The sequence below is a fragment of the Nyctibius grandis genome, chromosome 3 (assembly GCF_013368605.1).
Source record: "Nyctibius grandis isolate bNycGra1 chromosome 3, bNycGra1.pri, whole genome shotgun sequence".
In the NCBI taxonomy this organism is placed as follows: domain Eukaryota; kingdom Metazoa; phylum Chordata; class Aves; order Nyctibiiformes; family Nyctibiidae; genus Nyctibius; species Nyctibius grandis.
In genome coordinates, this window is record NC_090660.1 from 92,746,355 (window position 1) to 92,766,979 (window position 20,625).

The 20,625-nt window shown below is 45.5% G+C and overlaps 1 protein-coding gene across 1 annotated transcript; it reads left to right on the forward strand.

The window, feature by feature from the left end:
* The first annotated feature begins 1,095 nt into the window (after window positions 1–1,095).
* Window positions 1,096–7,583, forward strand: TMEM74 (transmembrane protein 74). Its single transcript, XM_068396429.1, has 2 exons — window positions 1,096–1,171; window positions 2,142–7,583. Exon 2 carries the CDS (start codon window positions 2,348–2,350, stop codon window positions 3,308–3,310), a length of 963 nt encoding a protein of 320 aa, XP_068252530.1. The 5' UTR covers window positions 1,096–1,171; window positions 2,142–2,347; the 3' UTR covers window positions 3,311–7,583.
* Window positions 7,584–20,625: the final 13,042 nt, after the last annotated feature.

Below are 20,625 nucleotides of genomic sequence, written 5' to 3' on the forward strand. Positions count from 1 at the left end.
GCACTGAGCAATCTGTGAGATGTGCACCTGGAGTCCCCTTGTATTGCCGTGACCTGGCAAGTAATTTTGGCATTCATGGGAATTATTGCCACAAAGATTTGAATCTTCTGTGCTGAGTCTCTCAGGTGTCAGCAGGATTTCTCTTCAAAACTTTTACTTGTTTCCCTAATGCAGTGTTTCAGAACTGGCAGAGTCCTTACACAGAATCACCCTGTTCTCTGATGTCAGGACAACTCCTTCAGGCAGTCTGTCCTCTCTTCTCCCTCATTTGGTTCCTTCCCAGCTCATCTTCCCTCTTGTGCCCCTGCTTTCCTGCCCTACAGCCATGCAGGCAGGTGCTGCTCACTTCTACTTGCTATGGGCATCTTCATTTCAGCTCCACGCCAAAGGTCCCTCCCTCCACGCTCTTGGCTCCTAGGGCCTGGTCTCTCCCCAGCAGCACAGGATCCATCTATGATAAATTTTCTGTTCTTCCTCCTCCACTATTCATTTTCACATGCTAGTTGATCACTTCAGAGAAGGCCCTGGCATGGAGAGTCAGTGAAGTCTCCTACCAACTGGTCATTCATTTTATTATGTATTTTTGGCAACAGTCTATTTTTAATAGTAATTTATGCCTGCCAGTGAAGGCATGTGGAGAGTCCGCCAACGTGGGGTGAGCGCCTGAGATTTTCCCCTACGTCTCCTGCAGTGAGTACAGTTCTTGAAGTTTCAGCTCTGGGAATGCTGCGATCATTGGAGAATCTGATTTTATCTTTCCATGAAGTAAGTCGTGAGCTCTCGTGATTACGGGAAAAAAATGATGGAGTGATGATGGAGCTAAACACGCGCACCAGAGCAACCTCCCAAGGCTCGCTTTGCTGAAGCTCCTCTCCAAACCCACGCCAGGAACCTGGGGCTCGGAGGGGGCTGACTGGTGAGGTTTGAACCCTGTCAGCGAGACCCGGGAGGAAGCAGCTGCTCCCCGCGGGGGGCGGCGCGGGCAGGCGCGGCTCCTTGCGCTGCCGCAGCCCTACGGACTACAACTCCCAGCGTGCCGCCGCCCGCCCGCCCGCCTCGGCACTGCCCGCCTGGGCTCGGCTCGGCTCGGCTCGGCTCGGCTCGGCTGCCGGCCGTGCCCGGGGCCGCTGGCCGCAGCGCGGGAGCCGCCGGTGGCGGAGGCGGGCGGAAGGTAGGTGTGCGGGCCGGGCGGGCGGGCCGCCGTGCCGGGCAGGTGAGAGCCCCGCGGGGGGGAGGCGGCGGGGTGCTCCTGGCTGCCCGGGTGTGCGTGTGTCGGTGCGTGTCTGCGTGGCTGTAACCTCCGTGCCGCTCGGGTCACACAGTTGCGGGTGGATCCAGCTGCTCCCGGCGGCGGCGGGGATCGCGCTTCGCGGCGTGGCCGGTTCCCGCTGAGGTCCCGGGCGGAGCGTGAGCGAGCAGCGGCTGTTACCGAGCACGTATATGCTATAGGCGCACATGTGTTTTCTGGGTGTGCAGGACATGTATTGGGCTGCAGGGTTTTCCTAACGACACCGGGCGCTCGGCCCTGAGGGGGATGGGGCGCAGAAGGGGGTAATAACGAATTAATTGCAGATGAGAAGTAATATCCGTCTTTGAGTCATCAGTCTTTGAGGCATAATTTCATTCCAAAAGCTCTTAATCAAACTGGAGATCTGCTATAGGAAAGCACTGCTTTTCCCGTAGGATTATCAGATTTCCACCAGAGAATACAGATCCTGGATTATTGAGCCACATGGGATTTGTGTGTTTCTTTCTAATTAGTCTGAGAATCCGAGTTCAAAATTCTTTATTTGGAAGGGGGTGGGGTGGTTACTTGCTTCTAAAAGACAAAACATCTCTTTTCTCTGACATTTTCTGCAGTTATTCTCGTTATCCTGTGATGACTTACTGCCTTAATTGGATATTGGTGTCAAAGGTTGTTTAGACTCCCTAATAGATTTCGGATCTGCAAGAGGATTGCAGTTTCAAATGCATGGTTAAAACAATCTTATTTGCCATCTCCTCTCTAACAGTTAAGAGGAAGACTGATGTATTACATTTGCATTGTCTTCTCTTTGGTTTATGAATGTATCATCATGAGGTTGTCCGGTTTTGTTTTGTTGTTGTTGTTGTTTTTTTCCCCTCTGCTGTTTCATTTGCAGACCGAGAAGAAATGGATGTCAGAGAGGATTTGTTTAATCATTTAACAGCTGACACAAGCCATGTCCCTAACAAAACGTTGGTGAAAGTGTAGAAGATTTCTGGAATACAGCAGCTCTGGTACCGTGAAGCTGCTTCAGCAGGTCAGGGGCAGCGTTTGCTGAAGGATGCGGTAGTGCAGGAGTCGGGGCTTGCCGGGACAAGGTCGATGGCTTGCATGGAGCTTCTCTACCTGGCTGAGGAGAGCAGGCAGGCGCCCCTGGGCACCGCTGCAGGCTGGAGCCTGCTCTCCCCTCCCTACAAGCAACAGCAGCAGCAGTGTGAGGCGGGTGAGGTGGACCCCAGAGCAGCTGCTGCCGTGGCCGCCCTGCACTTCGAAAGGCATTGCAAGCCCTTGCAGAGGGGCCCTGTGGCTGAGCCACCCCCGGCACCCCAGCCCTCCCCCTGGGGCACCTCGCCCCAGGAGCACCCTGCACCCTCTGACACCTCCCAGCCCTGCCACCCACCCGAGCGCTTGCCCGGGGAAGAGGACGAAGGGAAGAAGAAAGCCTGCTGCTGTGCCCAGGAACTCGAGACGTCATTCACCTACGTGGATGAAAATGTCAACCTGGAGCATGTCAGAAGTCCCCTCAGTTCTACATGTGGCCACTGCCAGGATGCCCCTCTGCAGCAGCATTCCTGTAGCGAGCTGCCGCCCGCATGGGTGCATGATTCTCCTTCCCTGGTCTCCGAGGAGGACGACGTCACCTCAGAGGTGGCGGCCGGGAAATCCGTGGACTATGGGTTCATTAGTGCCATTTTGTTCCTGGTTAGTGGCATTTTGCTGGTAATCATTTCCTACGTGGTGCCCAGAGACGTGACTGTGGATCCCAACACTGTGGCTGCCCGGGAGATGGAGAGGCTGGAGAATGAGAGCGCAAGGATTGGGGCTCACTTGGACCGCTGTGTTATCGCCGGGCTGTGCCTCTTAACCCTGGGGGGAGTGGTGCTCTCCAGCCTGCTGATGATGTCCATGTGGAAAGGGGAGCTGTACCGGAGGAGCAGGTTTGCGTCCTCCAAGGAGTCTGCGAAGCTCTATGGGTCTTTCAATTTCAGAATGAAGTCTGGTGCGAACGATAACACGCTCGAGCTGTCGTTAGTTGAGGAAGATGTGCTTGCCATAGATAATTAGTGTGGTCATGATTTTTAAGGCAGCATTTCTACAGGAAAATATGTTTCATTACAGAAAACAGATGTGGCTAAAGATAGCTGGTGATGCAGTTTTTTTTGTCTGACAAGAATGGTTTTTTCTTGAGCTCTATAATCGAATGTTTGCAGTATATGAGCACTTGTTGTAAAGGGAAAATGTGCCAGAGAAAATGCAACTGACAGAAAATAATGAAAACCACTGAATAAAAAGAGATTTGTGATAAGTAGGTTCCTCAGATACTCCTTTATCCTAATATAAAACATTCCATTGGTGTCTTGCCTATATAATTTTCTTATTACTCTCGTATAGAACAGGAACGACCTTGACACTTTGGAGGCTGTTAATTATTGCAGCCTGCAGGATTATTAACAGTCTACTTGGTAGACTGCTAAGAAGCAGGACCAACAATCAGATAGCAGGGCTAATATTTAATTGAGAGATGCTTTTTTATCCTTTAATTTTAAGCTGATCCCTTCTATTGTGTGAGAGCTAAGGGAAAAAAGAACACCACTTGATCATGACTTGCCACAAATCTCCCATATTTTCAAACAATTGTACAATTAGTGATGATTATTTAAAATATAAAATAAGAGGCAAAGGGCAGGGAACCATATGGCTCATGGTACTGGTTGGAGACAAAAGGCTCTTTCAGCTTGAGGTCAGTGGCTCCATTTCAGTTCAGATTAGCAATGATTGATAGTCATTAACTTCTGATAGCTATAGTGGCCCATATAAAAGAAGTTTAGTTCCTGATGGACGGATGTCTTTGTAAGCGATGATTGATAGTCATTAACTTCTGATAGCTATAGTGGCCCATATAAAAGAAGTTTAGTTCCTGATGGACAGATGTCTTTGTATGAAAACTGCCATAACTTGAATTAACTGACCTCTTGTTTGGAGTCTCAAAAGAGCCAAAGAGTAAAAAAAAGCATGGAGATCCTGAGACTGAACACTTCTTCAGTATGAATGCCAGAAGAAATTCAAGCTCAGCTGCAGGCCTTTGCTTATACTGGGGCTGTCTGCATCTTACTAGTCCTTTTGAAACTTCAGTTTTATGTCACTAGGCTGTCAGACGCTTCATAATCGGCAAGAAAAGGTCAGGAAGGAGTTTTCTGAGGCTCGTTCAATAAAAATCAATTTATTTGTAAAAAATTGTCAGTAAATACAAAGGTTAAATATTGGGCAGCTGGACTGGCTGACATGGGACTCACTTAACATAGGGGATGGTCAAGGGTACATGTTGTTATTAATCACAGTTCTGTGGCGCAGTAGCCAAAAACCTGTACCGCTGATGATATTTATTATCAGCCAGTTTCTGTGGAACATTAAAGTTGTGTTGCAGTGCTGGGAAAACCAACAAAGATCATTGTATGCACTGCTGTCAGTTCTTACTGAACAGTGGTTAATATATATATGTCCTGTTAACATATATATATATATATGTTAATATACATATGTGTCCCTGCCAAAGCCAAACATGAGTGAAGAGCTCTGTCTGTACAGTCCCTGGCTGCAGAGTCTCAGTAGAAACGTGATTTACTGTCACAGCCTTGTCAGTCATGAGTTAAGTCTCAAATGTCAGGAATATCAAATATTTTTTAAATGGTCCTTTTTTTCCCGCTGTGACATACCTGAGAAGAGTTCTCTTGGGAAGGGGGGGAGGAGATCTCCTTTATGCCCCCTTTACCCAGGAGTATGTGGCAGCACAAGGTTCAGAATAAGAAGTATCAGGTGGACACGTGGGGTCCTCAGGTGGAGAGACTGAATGCTATTCTGCCACCTGGTTCCTCATTCCCTCTTCTCTGGCAGTTCACATCAGGAGACATGTGCAGCACCTGTGTCTGGCACTTACGTGTTTCAGTCTCTCCTGCTTGCTGGCCACGGGTGCTGGCGTGGGTGCCTTCGACCAAGAGCCCGAGGAGCTGCACTGCTCCAGGTTCATGCCTTTGGTCACTGTAAATAGCGTGATATGGTACCCAGGCTTTAACGTTGGCCCTGCAAAAGAGATGCTGCTTCAGATGTTATCTGCTCTAACCGCCACTTTAGTTCAGTGTTATTTGGTAATTAAAGGAGCAGCCTTATTAGGCGGTGCTGCTGCCTAGTAGATGATTTTGCCAGTTTATGTCATGATACGGAGTGTGTTGGTGGGCAGGAACTCAACAGTGGCCAGCATCTCCGCAGTTGTCTTTGGAGAGCTTACGTCCCTCTGGATGTGTTGTCAGGGATTCAGGGTGGAATTTCTAGGGTAAATAAATTGAATAGCTTCCAGATGTGAGGATAAGCCCTCAGCCTGTTGTGATCAGTGAGAGCAAGGAAGGAAATAGCCTGAGAAGCAGGACATGGAGGAGGAAGGCTCCTCCTTAGCTGGCCTTTGCCTGCTGGTAGGTACAAGGACACTGCCTGCAGGGCCTGCCACACAGCTCGAGGTGGGGCGGTGGGACACACTGCCCCCGTCCTGCCCTGAGGATGGGAAGGGGTTGGCCGTGGCCTCCAGAGGTCCATGGGAAGACATGCCAAGCGAGAGGGCAGACAGTGCTGAGCCGGGGGCAGCAAGATGGCGTGGGGCAGGGGACGGATGGCACCGGGGAGTGAAAACCCTTTCGCCAGCCTAAAGGGAATCGCTGTAGTCACCTACAAAGCAGAAGCTCTGCAACTGAGGCTGGTGGTTTTGAGAGCCATTATTTTTACTTTTTAATGATATATATGCATAACATCGAAGCACATTCCATTATTGCAGAAAGATGACAGCTAAAGCTGTAAGGATCACAGATTTCTTGTAGGAACTGTGGCATGCCTTAATGCTGATTATTAGCACTAGAAAAGGGAACGCTCCCCCAGCTGTCAGTATGTTATTATCAAGTGAGAAGTTTTCTGACACTTTGTAAAATGTCTATCATAGGTCATGAGCCTGCAATACTTAAATGAACCTCATATTTTCCCTGAGCATTTTAAGGAAACGTAAGTCAACCTAATAATCTAAATACACACTGCAGAAGTGTGAGGAGTAAGAAAATTTAAGTAACAGGACTAACAGTTTATTTTGATGGGTTGGAGGAAGGGGTGGAGGAAGGCCTTCAGAGTGCAGGAGTTCAGCAGATAAAAACTCTCAGGACATTTCTCTGATCACCCAACAAGATAACTTTACAAGTTACAGGACTGTGTGGGTTGGTGGTGCGATATAAAATCTCTGGGCTCTCAGGTTCTCGTGCTGTGCAGTGCGGCAGAGACCAGAACACTTGCTCTCTGGTGGCCGATGGTGGAAGATGAATGTATTAGCTCGCTGCCCAGCGAATGCGCCTTCGCATTGTTCACCTCGCACGAGGCAGTACCAAAGGCTGAGGACAAGGGAAATTAATTGCCCTCTCGTGCACCCTCGCAGTTTGATTTCTCCTGCTCAAAATTTAAATGCTTTAAGGATACAAGTGTGAGGAAAATTTTATTGTTTTTTTTGGTTGCCTGAGCTGAGGTTGTCGCATGGATCATTGGAGAGCTTTCTTCTTTGGGGATCTAAATTTTGGGGTGTACTAGGTGGGTTTTAGGTGCCTCCTGGAGTACCCTGGAAACATACTGGGATTTGTGCCGTCAGTCAGTTTATTTCTGACTGACCCTAACAGCGAAACATGACACTTTCCCATTTTCTACCTCATGAAGTGTCTGCGGGCTGGGCCCTGCCCTGGCCTCTGCCTCCCTGCTGGAGGGGACCCAGAGGCCTGCAGCCAGGCCAGTGGCTGGCTCCCCGCTGGTCAAACAGCTCCCCGGTGACCCTCTCTCTCAGTTCCTTTTTCTCGATTAGACGTTTGTGGCTGAGGCTGGCCATTTGGGAACCGCCGAGCACCTGCTGGGGACTCTCACCAAACAGGAGGCCCATGGCCATGCGGTCCCAGCCCTGGTGGGGCTGTGGGCGCCCGGCGTGGCTCCCAGGTCCGGCTGGCCTTGCCTTCTCACTGCCAGCCCGGAACCGGCCCCACAGCAGAGATGCCTGAGACTCTCGCCTGGAAAGTTATGCTGGGTTGTTGCTGTTTTTGATATGTTCACAGTTTTTTAATCTTTGTAATTCTTTTAAAAATCTGTCTGTAATGAATATAAAGTTTACTGACTGGGAAAGCAACTAGTTTAATCTTGTAAAACTCCTTTTTGACCCACGACAGGGCAAAACGTCACAGTCCATCGTGAGCTTTTCAATAGTGCGTTTGATGCCTTATTATAATAGCAACAGCGTTCTGTACAGATGGAAAAATAAAGTCTATAAAGCTGAGTGCTGTTGTCATGGTCTCTTGGCTCCTCGCAGAACGGCCGGTTGCAGAGGTTGGCTCTTCCCCTCCATGTCGCGGACACAGCCCCTCATCCTCAGCTGCTGGGACCCATGGCAGAGCCCACGGCAGGAGCAGGGCCCACACAGGGAGCAGAGCCCATGTGGGGAGCAGGGGCAACGCAGGGAGCAGGGCCCAGGCAGGGAGCAGGGCCCAGGCGGGGAGCAGAGCCCATGTGGGGAACAGGGCCCACACAGGGAGCAGGGCCCACGCAGGGAGCAGGGCCCAGGCGGGGAGCAGGGCCCACACAGGGAGCAGGGCCCACACAGGGAGCGGGGCCCAGGCGGGGAGCAGGGCCCACACAGGGAGCAGGGCCCAGGCGGGGAGCAGGGCCCACACAGGGAGCAGGGTCGCCTGGTGAGAGATGGCTCCAGATCTGGCTGCGCTGGCACACCAAGCTTGTCCTGAGCTCACCCAGCGACCATGTCCCTGCTGCCCGGTCCTTCCCAATCAGAAAATGCCAGACGATGGAGGTTTTAAAACTCTGCTGCATCAGTGTCACACCTAATTCTGATAACCAAAACATTAAAGAGAAAAGGAGGAGGGTGGGAGTAGCCGGGGCTGCATGAGCAGGCAGCCCAGGAGGTGGTGTGGTGGGAGGTGGCTGTTGAGCCCGTGTCTGCCATAACTACGTGCATCAGCACTTCAGTACCACATCTTCACCTCGGCCTGGCTTGGCCGTGGCCAGGGCAGGACGGCAGCTGGTGCTGGCGCTAACACCGGCCATGATGATGACAGGTGGGCACCGGGTCCCCAGAAAGCACTGGTGGCAGCAGGTGGTGCAGGGAGACACAGGAGCGGTGCTCCAGGAGGGCTGTGGGCTGGGCATGGCTGCCTCAGTGGCAGCTTCACATCACCTTTCCAGATGGGACACCAGCATGCCATGGCTGTACCAGAGTGGGGCATGATGCAGGGGTGCTGGTGCGGGGCCAGCAGGGACTGGTGCCAGCAGCTGAGCAGGACCTCCAGGGATCCGCGGTTTGCTCCTGGCTTGCATTTGTTCTTTCTCCCAGATCCCCAGTGCACGTCAGTTAAGCACCTCAACCACCTCTGACAACCCCTGCTCCTCCCCAGATGCGACACGAAGGTATGCCATGCCGGTTATGCCTTGTAATGTCACTTTTCATTCCAGTGTGAGAGGTTCAGATCCTTTCCTGCCGCTGTTGCATGAATCAAAGCGTGGGTGCCGTGGTGGGTGTGGATCCAGGCTGGAGCAGGCCTGACTGCTCTTATTACTGGTTTCCACAGTACCGGGTGCAACAGAGCCCCTATTCGCAATTCAGGTTTCAGGCTGTTGCTGCTATAGCAGTAATAATCTGTCCCTGAGGTGATGGAATTGGCTGCAGTAATGTTGCGCTGGTGCCAGATGTGCCTATGGTGTGCTACCGACGGTTATTAAGAGGTTAAAAGAGTAGGTGTATTTATAGATATGACAATCCATCAGCTTAAAGATCTGGGAGGCTTTCTAACTGAAAGCAAACACTAAATTCATTGTTACTCTTTTTTACAGGATTCTTCCTAATCTTATCTTTTTAAATTTTGAAGGATTCATCATCATGTACTATATTCACAGGGACTTTTTCCCCATGCTTGTAAGTTCTGGCAAGGTCAAGAGTCCTGTAGACTGCAGGGAGGTGAGACTTCTCGGATTTTCTTATCAGTTTAAATTAAATTGTGGCTGTTATAAATTTGCATAAAACCAGACAAGACAAGAACCTCTTCTTTGAAATTAACCTGGTTCATATTTGTTTGTGTGATTAAAATGCTGTGCCTGCTGCAGAAACTCAGCAAAATAATGCATGTTTTTACTAGATTTTCAATACAAATCCACAGTTAAAATACTTATGCAGGCTTACTGTATTAAAGTCTTGTAAAGAGTTTTCTGCTAATTTAAGTGGAGATTTGTCCACCTTTACGTATGGTAAAAATACTGAGGTATTACCATTAAAGGAGTTGCACTTCACAGGCATTTGGTCATTGTTGTGAATAAGGGCATTGCAATCTAACAAACAAACACATGTATTTTTTATTCACCTGCACTCAGTGTATAACCCACAGACCTGCACTGAAAGTGCTTCCATCTGCATTGAGAAGTGAGATACCATGCAGCATGATACACAATGTTTTCAAAAAGCATCCTGCACATAGATATCAAAGCTCTGTATAGAGCATACAGTGCCTGCGTTTTACAGATGAAGTGAGTCGCCTCCTTTGCCCAGAGAGCCCATCTCAGAGCTGAAGACAGAAACCAAGGCCTCTTAAGTCACAGTCCAGCACTGAAGAAAGAGCTTAATTATTACAGAATCCCTAAAATAAATTAATCCAAAAGGGATGGCAAATATATTTTTTTTCTGAAGAATGCCATTAATTTAATTTCAAGCACAAAATAATTTTAAAAAATCCTAGCAATGTCAACCCAAACTAAATTTTGCTAATATTTGCAGGAATTTGGGGAAAGTTTTGCACATTTGAGCATTTCTATTATAGTAAGATTTTTTTAAGGTTTCAAAAAATCAATAGGCTTCTATTGAAATAATAAACCAGATATATTTATATCAGCGCAAAAGGCTTCTCTTTTCCAATAATAGTCTCTGCTCTGACAGTTGTGTACGCAGGGAAATTTAGCTATTGTTGAATAAAACATTTCCAGAAGCAATATTGATTAAGTCCCTTTTGTAGAGGAAAAAAATCAATTCTTCCCATTAGAAGTATCAAAAATATATTGATCAGCTTGAAATGTAAATAAAATCCTTTAATCACTATTCTCCAACTGCAATGTATCCATCTACAGGAGATTGTCTTTTGTCTCTTTATAGCTTAAAATAAATTTGGTCCAACTCTAACAGGAAGCAGTTTCTGACAAACTAGCCAGAGTAACTGTGCTCGAATGTAAATAATATCAAGTAGCTCTTCTGCCATTTTGGTATTGCTTTTCTCAAGGATTAGCTGTTCATGAAATGAATGTGTACTTGATAACAATATATCCAACCTGGGAACAAAAATATGTTCACTGAAAGGCAGAATAGTAGAAAGTACATGACTATTTTCAGTTTCTATGTATTATCTTCTGATTTCATGTAATAAAGACAGCACTTTCAAGATCTCTTGATCAGTAATTGTTAAGAGCTATTACGGGTCACGGAGGACTATTAACAGAAGGATGCAAAGTCTCTAGCTCTGTAAGTCCCTAAGCTTCTGATTGCTAAGAGCTAGGAGGGTATGCTGGTGCATGCTTGCCCTACACTTTGTGTTAGATACAGCAGTATCTGCTGCAGGCTGCTATCTGAGACAGTTTTGTGATAGATGGGCCTTTGATTTGATCTGGCCTGACCCCATGTTCTCAAAACCTTATGCTTTGCCTATAGTGAGAATACTAAGTAGTTGCTTTGCCACTCCAGCTTCCCAAAGAAGGAACTACGGATCAATAAGTGAGTCTTACCTTTGTTTTTCCCTCCTTACAGGAATGGTAACCATGGCTGGAAGAGCTCTTGAGAGGTCATTTTCCAGTCTTCTGGAACTTTGTTCACTCTCCATCAGTCCTCAAAGACAATTACTTATGGCTGTGAAATTGTTTTACTAGATTCCCTGAGCACTCTTGGGTGAATTTTATAAGGCTCACATGATTTGAAGACATACAATGTATCTATGTAGCCTCTTTTTCTGCTCTCTACCAGCCTAAGTTCTTAGTAAGTTCTAAAGGCTATGGATAGTCTGAATTGGTTTAGATTTTTTAATGAGGTAAAGAAAAATAATAAGCTGAAGCACTTCAGCCTTCTCAGCATCATTTTCAATTGTGCTCCTCTCTGCCTCCCCACAAAGGAGAAAACCCATTCTTTCTTTGTCTTTTTTCTTTCTAGTATAAATATAGAGCACTTCCTCATGACCATTTTTTCTCTTCTAGCAGGATCTCACTTGCTGTCATGGCCACTTGTCCCCACAAAAAAATAATAATTATTAAATATATATCCTAATTTCCCCAGGGGGGGAAATTTCTTAAATTTAGGTCACTCTCATGATTAGCCAAACCAATGTTTACAATACTTAGTTTTCTTTCACATTTTCACATTTCACATATGCTTATCTTGTTTCCTTAATTTTGGTTAAGGATTTGCTAAATTTCCTGAATATCTTTTTCCTTTAAAGTTCTGTTTTGTGGGAACACACCAACTAGTGCTTTGAATTTACTGAGGTTTCTTCTTCCTTGGGACCCCTTGTTTGGAGGCAGAAATAATCTACTGTACCAGCTCTAGACTGTGTTCATTTTTTTTTTTTTGGTACAGGTTGAGCTTGGTGAGCAGCCTGGTGACTGAGTTCCCCACTCCAGCCTACCTCCATCTGTTCCTCACTCAGCCTTTCTTTGATGCAGGCAGGCAGCAATGGTCCAGGATGGAGCTTTTGTGGGACTCTTGCTCTTTGAGCCAAACCATGTTACTAAGTAAGTAAAATACTACTGGCTTATCCATGGTATCGAATGACAACGCAGGGCTATTGAGATGGGAAATATCTTCACTTAAACGTCACAGGATATTGAAACCAGTCTTAGCAAAGAGGTGAGTTAGAGGCAAAAATCAATATTGGACAGTGCTGAAATGCCTCTGTTCAACTGCTCTTTTAAGTGGCTTGTACAGATCTTTCAAATCATGTTGCCAACAAATGGAGGAAATACAGATTTTAAAAAGTCAGAGAATTATTAATAGTGTGTTTGACCTCCAGCTCTGCACAGTCTACAAAAAGAGCATCATTTGTCATATGCTGCTGCCTTATGCCTAATTCTGCAGCCCCTGTTGGGAAGCAGTTGCGCATAGGAGAAGCGTGTTGCAGAGAGTGAGGGTCAAAGCATCAGATCCATGATGGACTGTGGGAGGGAAGGGGAGAGGGAACAGCTCACAGTTAATCCCTGAACAAAAAAGGGAGGGGTACAGGAACCGTTCACCTCATACATCATTCACACGCTAATGGTATTTCTTGTCCTGGTGTGTGAGAGAAGAACATGGATTGTGCTGTGGTTACACTTTCAACTCTCCAGCAGAGATAGAGAAGCATGGAGAGAAGCAATTGTCAGACGACTTCATGAGAAAATGAATGCTGCAGCCACCATCCTGGCATCCGAGGAGTGATCTGGGGCCCAGCACCTCCAGCTGGGCTCCTCAGCAGGCTGGTCTGTCGCGCAGCATTTGCAGCACAAAGAAGCAGCCTGAACCTTTATTAACTTTAACCACTGTCTGAGCAACCTAAAGTGACAATCCATCTCTCTTATTGCTATTAAGTCAGTTTTGGACAATGCCTTACCATTTGCAGGAAAAAGAAGAGGAGATGTAATGCAGGCAGCAAGTTTCTAGGTAAAATTAGTCTGTCTGAGAAGGGGAGAAACTTGCTACATATTGGGCTGAACAAATCTTTGCATTGATTTCTGGAATCAGAGTCCTTCTAGGAGCACCACAAATGCATGTCTTTATATAGCGCTCGCATTCAAAGAGCTGTCAATCTTTCTCTATCCAGGCAACTCCCATTTGCGTTCACGTCTGGGGTGGTTCAGGGTCATACATTATTTCTGCTTGTGCTATTCTTGCTTTACACTTTGATGCCAGCTCCACAGTCCTTCATAAGCCTCACGTACACACGGAGGCATACATAACCACTGGAACACCACTGCCGTGGTGGCAGCGGGCAGTGTCCGTCTGACACATGGCACTGCCGCAGCTCCAGGTGTGCACGTGTGAGCCGGGGTAATGGAATATATTTCTGTTCTCACAGGGAGTCTTAAATATCCTTTTAAATATCCATACAGGTCTCATTTATACATTTTCATCTGAGAGCCCAAATCTCGTCTATCAATGGTCACGCCTGTGGTGTGTGCTCTGCAGCCCAGCAAAGAACTGGTTCCTCCTCTTTGGCTGTCCTACACATTATCTGGTTCTGGGTCCAGTGCGTAGAAAATAAAAAGGCAATTATTTTTTATGTTCCCTCCAATTCAGATGGAAGTAAGCCTACCTTGCAGCTGGGTGGCTGAGGTAGCCTGAGATAAAATTGGAGGCCAGTAATAAGTTACTGCTCCTGCACAGAGCAAGATGAAAGGAAACGAGTTGTTACTCAGAGGGATAAACAACTCCTGGGGATGCTCCACAGCACAGTGGTCATAGCTCAAGGCTGTGGCTCAAAATCAGTCTTAATCACAGTAAACAGAACAGTTCTTAGTGGCTTTTTTTTTTTTTTTTTTTTTACAAGGGTGAAGGCTAGAAGCCAGGCCATGGAGGACTGACATGGAAAGTTTGCACAATATTTAAGAATCCTTCACTGGAAATGCCCCACGTTCCATTTAAATGTGCTATGACACACAATAACAAACTTACATAAATGACTGTAGACATTTATTTACAGGCAGAATGAGCCAATGCATTGCAAGTAAGGATGTCTGTATCCAAACACCACAGGATGAGAGTCTGCAACGGCTCCGAGGGAGGGAGCATCCCTCTTTACCTTCAGCTGAACCCTCTCTCATGGGAACCCAAAGCTAATTGCTGTGTTCATCCAAGATGTTTACTGTCATTTATATAGGACGATGTTTGGATTAGTTCCTGTTTTAATGAAGGTATTTTAAGCATACACAGTTACCTGTGCATCTTATGTTTTATCTTGATGAACTGAAGGGGAAAATATAAGAAATATATTTTTCATTCTTCTTTTGTCAGAGAAAGTACATGGAACTAAAAAGAAGGAAGTGGGAGGGAGAGTGAAGGTCTTGTCAGCAAGCAGGTAGGAATATGGATTTCATAGTGGAAATAGCTGCAATCAATAACTATTGGAGAAATTGATTTAACATTTTATACTGAATTGAATTTAGTCAGCTTGATTGATGCTGTTGTAATACAGGAGGCTAATCAAGAATGTAAAATAAAAAAAAAAAGAAAACCAAAGGCAGGCCCTTACACAGCAATACAAAAGCAATGATTATGGATATTTTGGTGGTGGTCAGCTGCTTTTGAGTCACAATGTATCTATTTGCTAAAATCACAGACTAGTCGCTCTTTATACTAGTAAACCAATTTATCATCAATAATAAAAAGTTCTGATTTTGAAAGCAATGGCTCCTTTTCATGAAGTATGTCCTCTAGTTAAGTTCAGTGTGTTCAAATGTCCCTATCCATTTCTATTCTAATGGAGGGGACAGTCAGTTGCCAGGAGTTTCTTACGCTGCACTATATAAGACCAATTATGTTTCTAGTGATGGGAATGTCAAAGAAGACTTTGAATTTAATTGCTTTGGATAGACCATAAATTCTCCCTCACATCATTTTGTCATCTTTCGGAATAAAAGTTGATTTTGCAATTAATTTGAGGACACTCTACATTCTCCAAATTTCTGTAAGAGCACCAATCACCCCAAAACCTTAGGCAGTGGCTTCATGAGCAGCTGAACAAATCCAGCAGTTTTCTGATATTCCAAAGGGGGATCTTGTTTCTCTTCCATTTTCTCTCCTTCACTCCTCCCGCACCTCTCCCAGCCATGCAGTCCCTCTCTGCCTTGTGTACCAGCTCTGGTGGTTGTCAGTCCTGTTTATAAGCTGATGCCAGCCTTGGCAGAAGACTATTTCATGGTTATTAGAACAAATTTCATCTCCCTTTTCCATTTTCCTATGTCCCACTTGCTTCCCACCTTGGGAAGAAACTAAGATACTCCTGAGAATTTGCTCCTCAGGACATACCTGTGTGGGTGGGGACAGACAGACCCTTGCTTGAGCTGTTCAAGCTGTTGTGCTGACTGGACGCAGAGCCAACTCTGGTCCCAAGCAGCGCAGAGCTGCCGTAGCATGGCAAAGTGCCCAAGCAAGATATTGTGCCTCTCAGCATATTAACACAGCTGTGTGGTTTGTGGCGTGGAAGTGTCTCACGCTGGTTCATCTAGGTTTGGGCAAGGGGAGCTTGAGCTGAATGCAGCTGCCTCCGTAGCCTTACGTCCTTAACCGTCATGGCAAATGTCCTCACTGCCCTGCCAGCTCCGCCTGTATCCTCACCCCTCTCCTCCTTCAGTATCTCCTCTCCTGTTAGTTCTGTATCCCTTGTAATTACTCACAGTCTCTTTGCTGACATGAGCTGCATGCGAATACTGTGCTAATTGTTCAGCATAATGCATTTCTGCTATCTCGATGAAATATGTGTATTCCATTCCATTTATTAGCTAATTAAACTAATCCCTAGAAAACCTTCAAAATGTCTTCTGCTCTTCTGCAGTGCAGCTAATTTATCTTTTTGATGCTAGCAGTAGGAAAATGGTCTATATGCCCTGCAGAAAGGTTTGGCTTTCATGTGTTTGTCCAAAGTGTTTCAAAATAATAATAATCTAAAAGTCAGATTCAGATATTCAGGAACCTTTGGCTGAATGATTTGCAGCAAAAGAAACATACGGGAAGTACAGGCATTGTCTGATCTAATCTCTCAAGCTGATAGATAAATAATTTGCCAAAACAGAGATTGCTTAGAAGTTAAGAAATAATTTTCTTCGATCAGAAACATGTCCCAATGACTGTTCATTTCCTTTCATTTGGTCACTGGATGACACTCCATGTGTCAGTCTGCTTTCAGAGTTTCATAAAAACTACTGGTAGAGAAGAAGCCGTTTCACAGAATCACGGTGGAGGCTGGTGGACACCTCTGGAGCTCATCTGGTCCAGCCCCTGCTCAAGTACGGTCAGCGAGACCAGGTTGCCCACAGTTTGTCCAGTTGAGTTTTGAATATCTCCACAGATGGAGACTCCACAACCCCTCTGGGCAATGTGTTCCAGTGTCTGACCACCTGCACAGTCAAAAAAGGTTGTGCTGGTTTTGTCTGGGATGGAGTTAATTTTCTTCACAGTAGCTGGTATGGGGCTGTGTTTTGGATTTGTGCTGAAAACAGTATTGACAATGCAGAGATGTTTTTGTTACTGCTGAGCAGCACTTACACGGAGCCAGGGCCTTTTCTGCCTCTCACACCACCCCACCAGTGAGTAGGCTGGGGGTGCACAAGAAGCTGGGAGGGAACACAGCTGGGACAGCTGACCCCAACTGACCAAAGGGATATCCCATACTATATGACGTCGTGCTCAGCATATAAAACTGGGGGAAGAAGAAGGAAGGGAGGGATGTTCAGAGTGATGGCGTTTGTCCTTCCAAGTAACCATTACACGTGATGGAGCCCTGCTTTCCTGGAGATGGCTGAACACCTGCCTGCCCATGGGAAGCAGTGAATGAATTCCTTGGTTTGCTTTGCTTGTGTGTGCAGCTTTTCCTGTCACCTATTAAATTGTCTTTATCTCAACCCACGAGTTTTGCTCACTCTTACTCTTCCGATCCTCTCCCCCATCCCACCAGGGGGGAATGAGTGAGTGGCTGTGTGGGGCTTAGCTGCCAGCTGGGGTGTGATGGTGTGCTCTCCCACCCAACCTGACCTTTATCTCCTGTAACACTGCTCAAGCGATAACCACCCGTGGCGGCTGGTTGTAGTGGATGCGTCTGGTCGTGATGGCTGCATTCGGCTCAAAGTGGATTAGGGGGAGACAGATAACAACACAATAGCTGAGGGCTAGTTTGAGCAATGCGCCCACCTAAGCACAGTGCTGATCAATGTCTGACTCAAGCCACATTTGGAAGAAACCAGCAGCTGTGGTTGGAATGCAAATATAACTGTAAGTCAATCATCTTACCCCCATAAGTACTGAGCAGCCCAAGAGCCCTTTGAGCTCTCCTGCACAGCAGTGGGCTGCACGCCAGGATCTCCCTTTGAGTAGGCACACCTCTCAAGGTTGCTCCTTGAGGTTGAGAGATTCTTTGCCGCCACAGATTTTCGGTAAGTGATTAATAGCATGCTAAACTTTGAAATCTTAGCTAAGTGATATGAAGGATTGATTGCACATATATAATCCTTTAGACATAGACTGTTGACCAAGTCTGGGACTAGGATTGGATCCAGCCACATCTAGACTCCACTCTGAGAAGTAGTTTAGGAAGCAAGGTCCTTTCTGAACCTTGTGACTCAACAGGAAGGTCTCCCTGACAGTTTTGTCTGACCCTGTCCTCTGTGCAGTAAATAATCAAGTGTACTTTGCCATCGAATCTTGTTAAACCACTGTCGCATTTACTATCAAACTTTGTTAAATTGCTTTTTTATATCAGTAAACTTATGGCTACTTCTGTCTTAGGAGTCAAGTGCATCACTCCTTCCACAACATGGGGTTTAACCATGACAAAGGTCTTTCTGATCATTAAACAGAATTTCCTGTATTTCAGTGTGCCCTTTGCTTCTTGCCCTGTCAGTGGGCACCACTAGGAAGAGTCTGGCTTTGTCTTCTTTTCCCCTTACCTCAGATATTTATACACACAGATAAGATCCCCCTGAGCCTTCTCTTCTCCAGGCTGAGCAGTTGATTATGATAAAGCCCAAGCAGCGTACTTCAAAGCCATCACACACCGAGGAGCACAGACCTTCCAGCAATTACAACTTTTAGCACTCTCTGGCTCTACAAATGAAAAGGGAAATACTGTTCCAAGAGAGATGTCTCCTAAAGGAAAAAGGTATCTTTTCCTGAGCACAAGCAAGCCCTACAAGGTGCTCTAGAAGGAGTTTCCATTTTTTGCCTCCCCACAACAAAACCAAAATATTTTGCTTAGCTTATATCAGTTTGAAATGAAAATATGTGAAATGAGAAGCTGAAGCCTTTAGCATAAGCATGTTGAAATCGAATTTTATCATTTTGTGAATTTCCCTTTGTCCTTAGTTCATCTAAAACTAGTCATGAACTACAGTCAATTTTGCTTCTCATCACAACACTATTAATCATACTCATCTCAGTTCTGCATCTATCATCTGGTGTATTTCGATCTCTTCATTTTTGTGTGGGTTTGATTCATGAACACCAGAAATAAAATGCAGACACTGGGCATTTTAGATTTTTTTTCAGCTGAAGAAAGCAACTTCTAAATTAACAGAGTCAGATGTCTGAGACATATATCAGCTCGTGCCTCCCATCAGCAAAGGCATTTCATTATTTTGCCAATTGCTTAGCTCATAAATGATGTCATGCACTTTCTTATTTACTTTTTACAGTGCAGGAGGTGACTGTGTGATAAAATATCTCTCTCTTCTGTAGTTTTAAGTATCACAGCTTTTTTTTCTTTCTTTTTTGCCAGAGGAGATGCTCAGACTCTTTTGGATTAATACCAGTTTTCCTGACCTAAGATTAAAAAAAAGCAGTAAATAACAAAAAAACTATCATCCAGCTGGATTGTTAGCATGAGTTAAAAATGCAAACAGCATGCAATTAACTACAGTGTGTGATGAGGTTTCTTCTCTGGCCCTGAATCAATGGGAGCTTTGCGAATGGCTGTGGCCCACATTCTGCAAAATTCTCCGAAAGGAACAAGTATTGCTTCCACAGCTGTGAAAACAGATACAGCACTAATGAAATTTGAGGTTACTATTGCAATTGATCTTACTGATCAACGTGATCAACGTGTGCTGGCTTAGTACGACAGCGTCTCCACTGCAGTGTGATTTCTGCAAGCGCCTTCAGTTTCCTGCCCCTCTGGCAGAGCCCCCAGGGATGAGCTGCCCTGAGCTGTCCTCTGAACACCAGGATGAAGCAAGTGCTGCTTCCAGCAGATTTATGTCACATCGTTAATTGAAGCTTTTCCAAAGATGCGGTTGCTGTTTCTGCTTCTTTGTATTGTCTGGCGTCTAATAAGGTGTGAGCTGTGGCTACACTTCTCCATCAGCTGGAGCACTTAAAAGGTCCCTGTCTCCTATTCAGTTTCTAATGTTCACTGAATGTAACAATATATATGGCATTTATCTCCTCGTGAAATTAGATTGGGATTGGTTAATGGGATCAAAATTTATGGAAGAAAGGTTGCCAAAAGACATGTACATGTGAACATATATTTACAGGGTAAGTGCAGGAGCCTCATTTCACTGTGTGGAAGTGGTCTACGGAAAAGACACTATCACTAGGACAAACCAAGTTGGATTTTTTTAATGGTTTTGTGATTTGGTTATATTCACAGTTACAACAATTCTGGGTTTCAAAAACAGTGACAATTCTTGGTTGCTGAATGTGATGGCAATACACAAAACCTGGATTTTTTATGTGCATGATTTCAGCATTTCCCATTCTGATAGGATATTTGATTTGTTAATAAGTCTTGTTCAGAAGTGAAGCTATATTTTCCTATAGTAATTGCCCATTAAAATTATATCAGTGCAGGCAGGAAGAGAGTACAGATCAAACAAGGTCTAAAACAAAGGCACTTTGAAGACCAAGTTTCTTACATTAGTCCCTCCTGGGAAATTGTAGGCACATTAATTACTGCCTTTTGCCTCTAATTTCTTCTGCGCTCTAATGGTATATATCCATGTACAAAGGCACAGAGAGGATCTCTGTATTATCCTATACCGAACACGGAAATCAGGGCATGCTGCTATCCACAATTCAACAGAAAATGATACATTGATCTTTGACAAGAGAAGGACAAAAGGAAGGTTATGATCTAGCATTTTCAAGCAGCACTAGTAAAACAAAACCTTATGAACAGCACCATATCAGCTCAAGCCCTTTGCCATGACAGAGTGAAAACCTTTGCTCTGTATTGCTCAACCACAGGTGCACACACAGAAGTACAGGATGTTCTCACCTCAGTCTATGTATTCCTACTGGTGAGCAGAAATTGATACTAGAGGACTTCTGGATTTAGCAGATGGATTTTTAGCCTGACCAGCACTGGTCGTTTAAGCAAGTTGGAGTAATGTACCATGTGAACACTCTTCTGAGGATCTTGCAGCCCTGGGCATTTTATAAACCAGATGGATGGTTTTCCTAAAATAATAGTAATAATAATTATAATAATGATTATAATAGAAGCCCTATGTGCCATTTAATACAAGAGATCAGAGAGATAATTACAGTCTCTTGTGACCTTAGATGCAGTAATTGATTGTAACTACTCTTCTTTGAAGCC

Excerpts from the sequence above, each read along its gene's own strand:
- TMEM74 (XM_068396429.1), top strand. The coding sequence starts at position 2,348 with ATGGCTTGCATGGAGCTTCTCTACCTGGCTGAGGAGAGCAGGCAGGCG.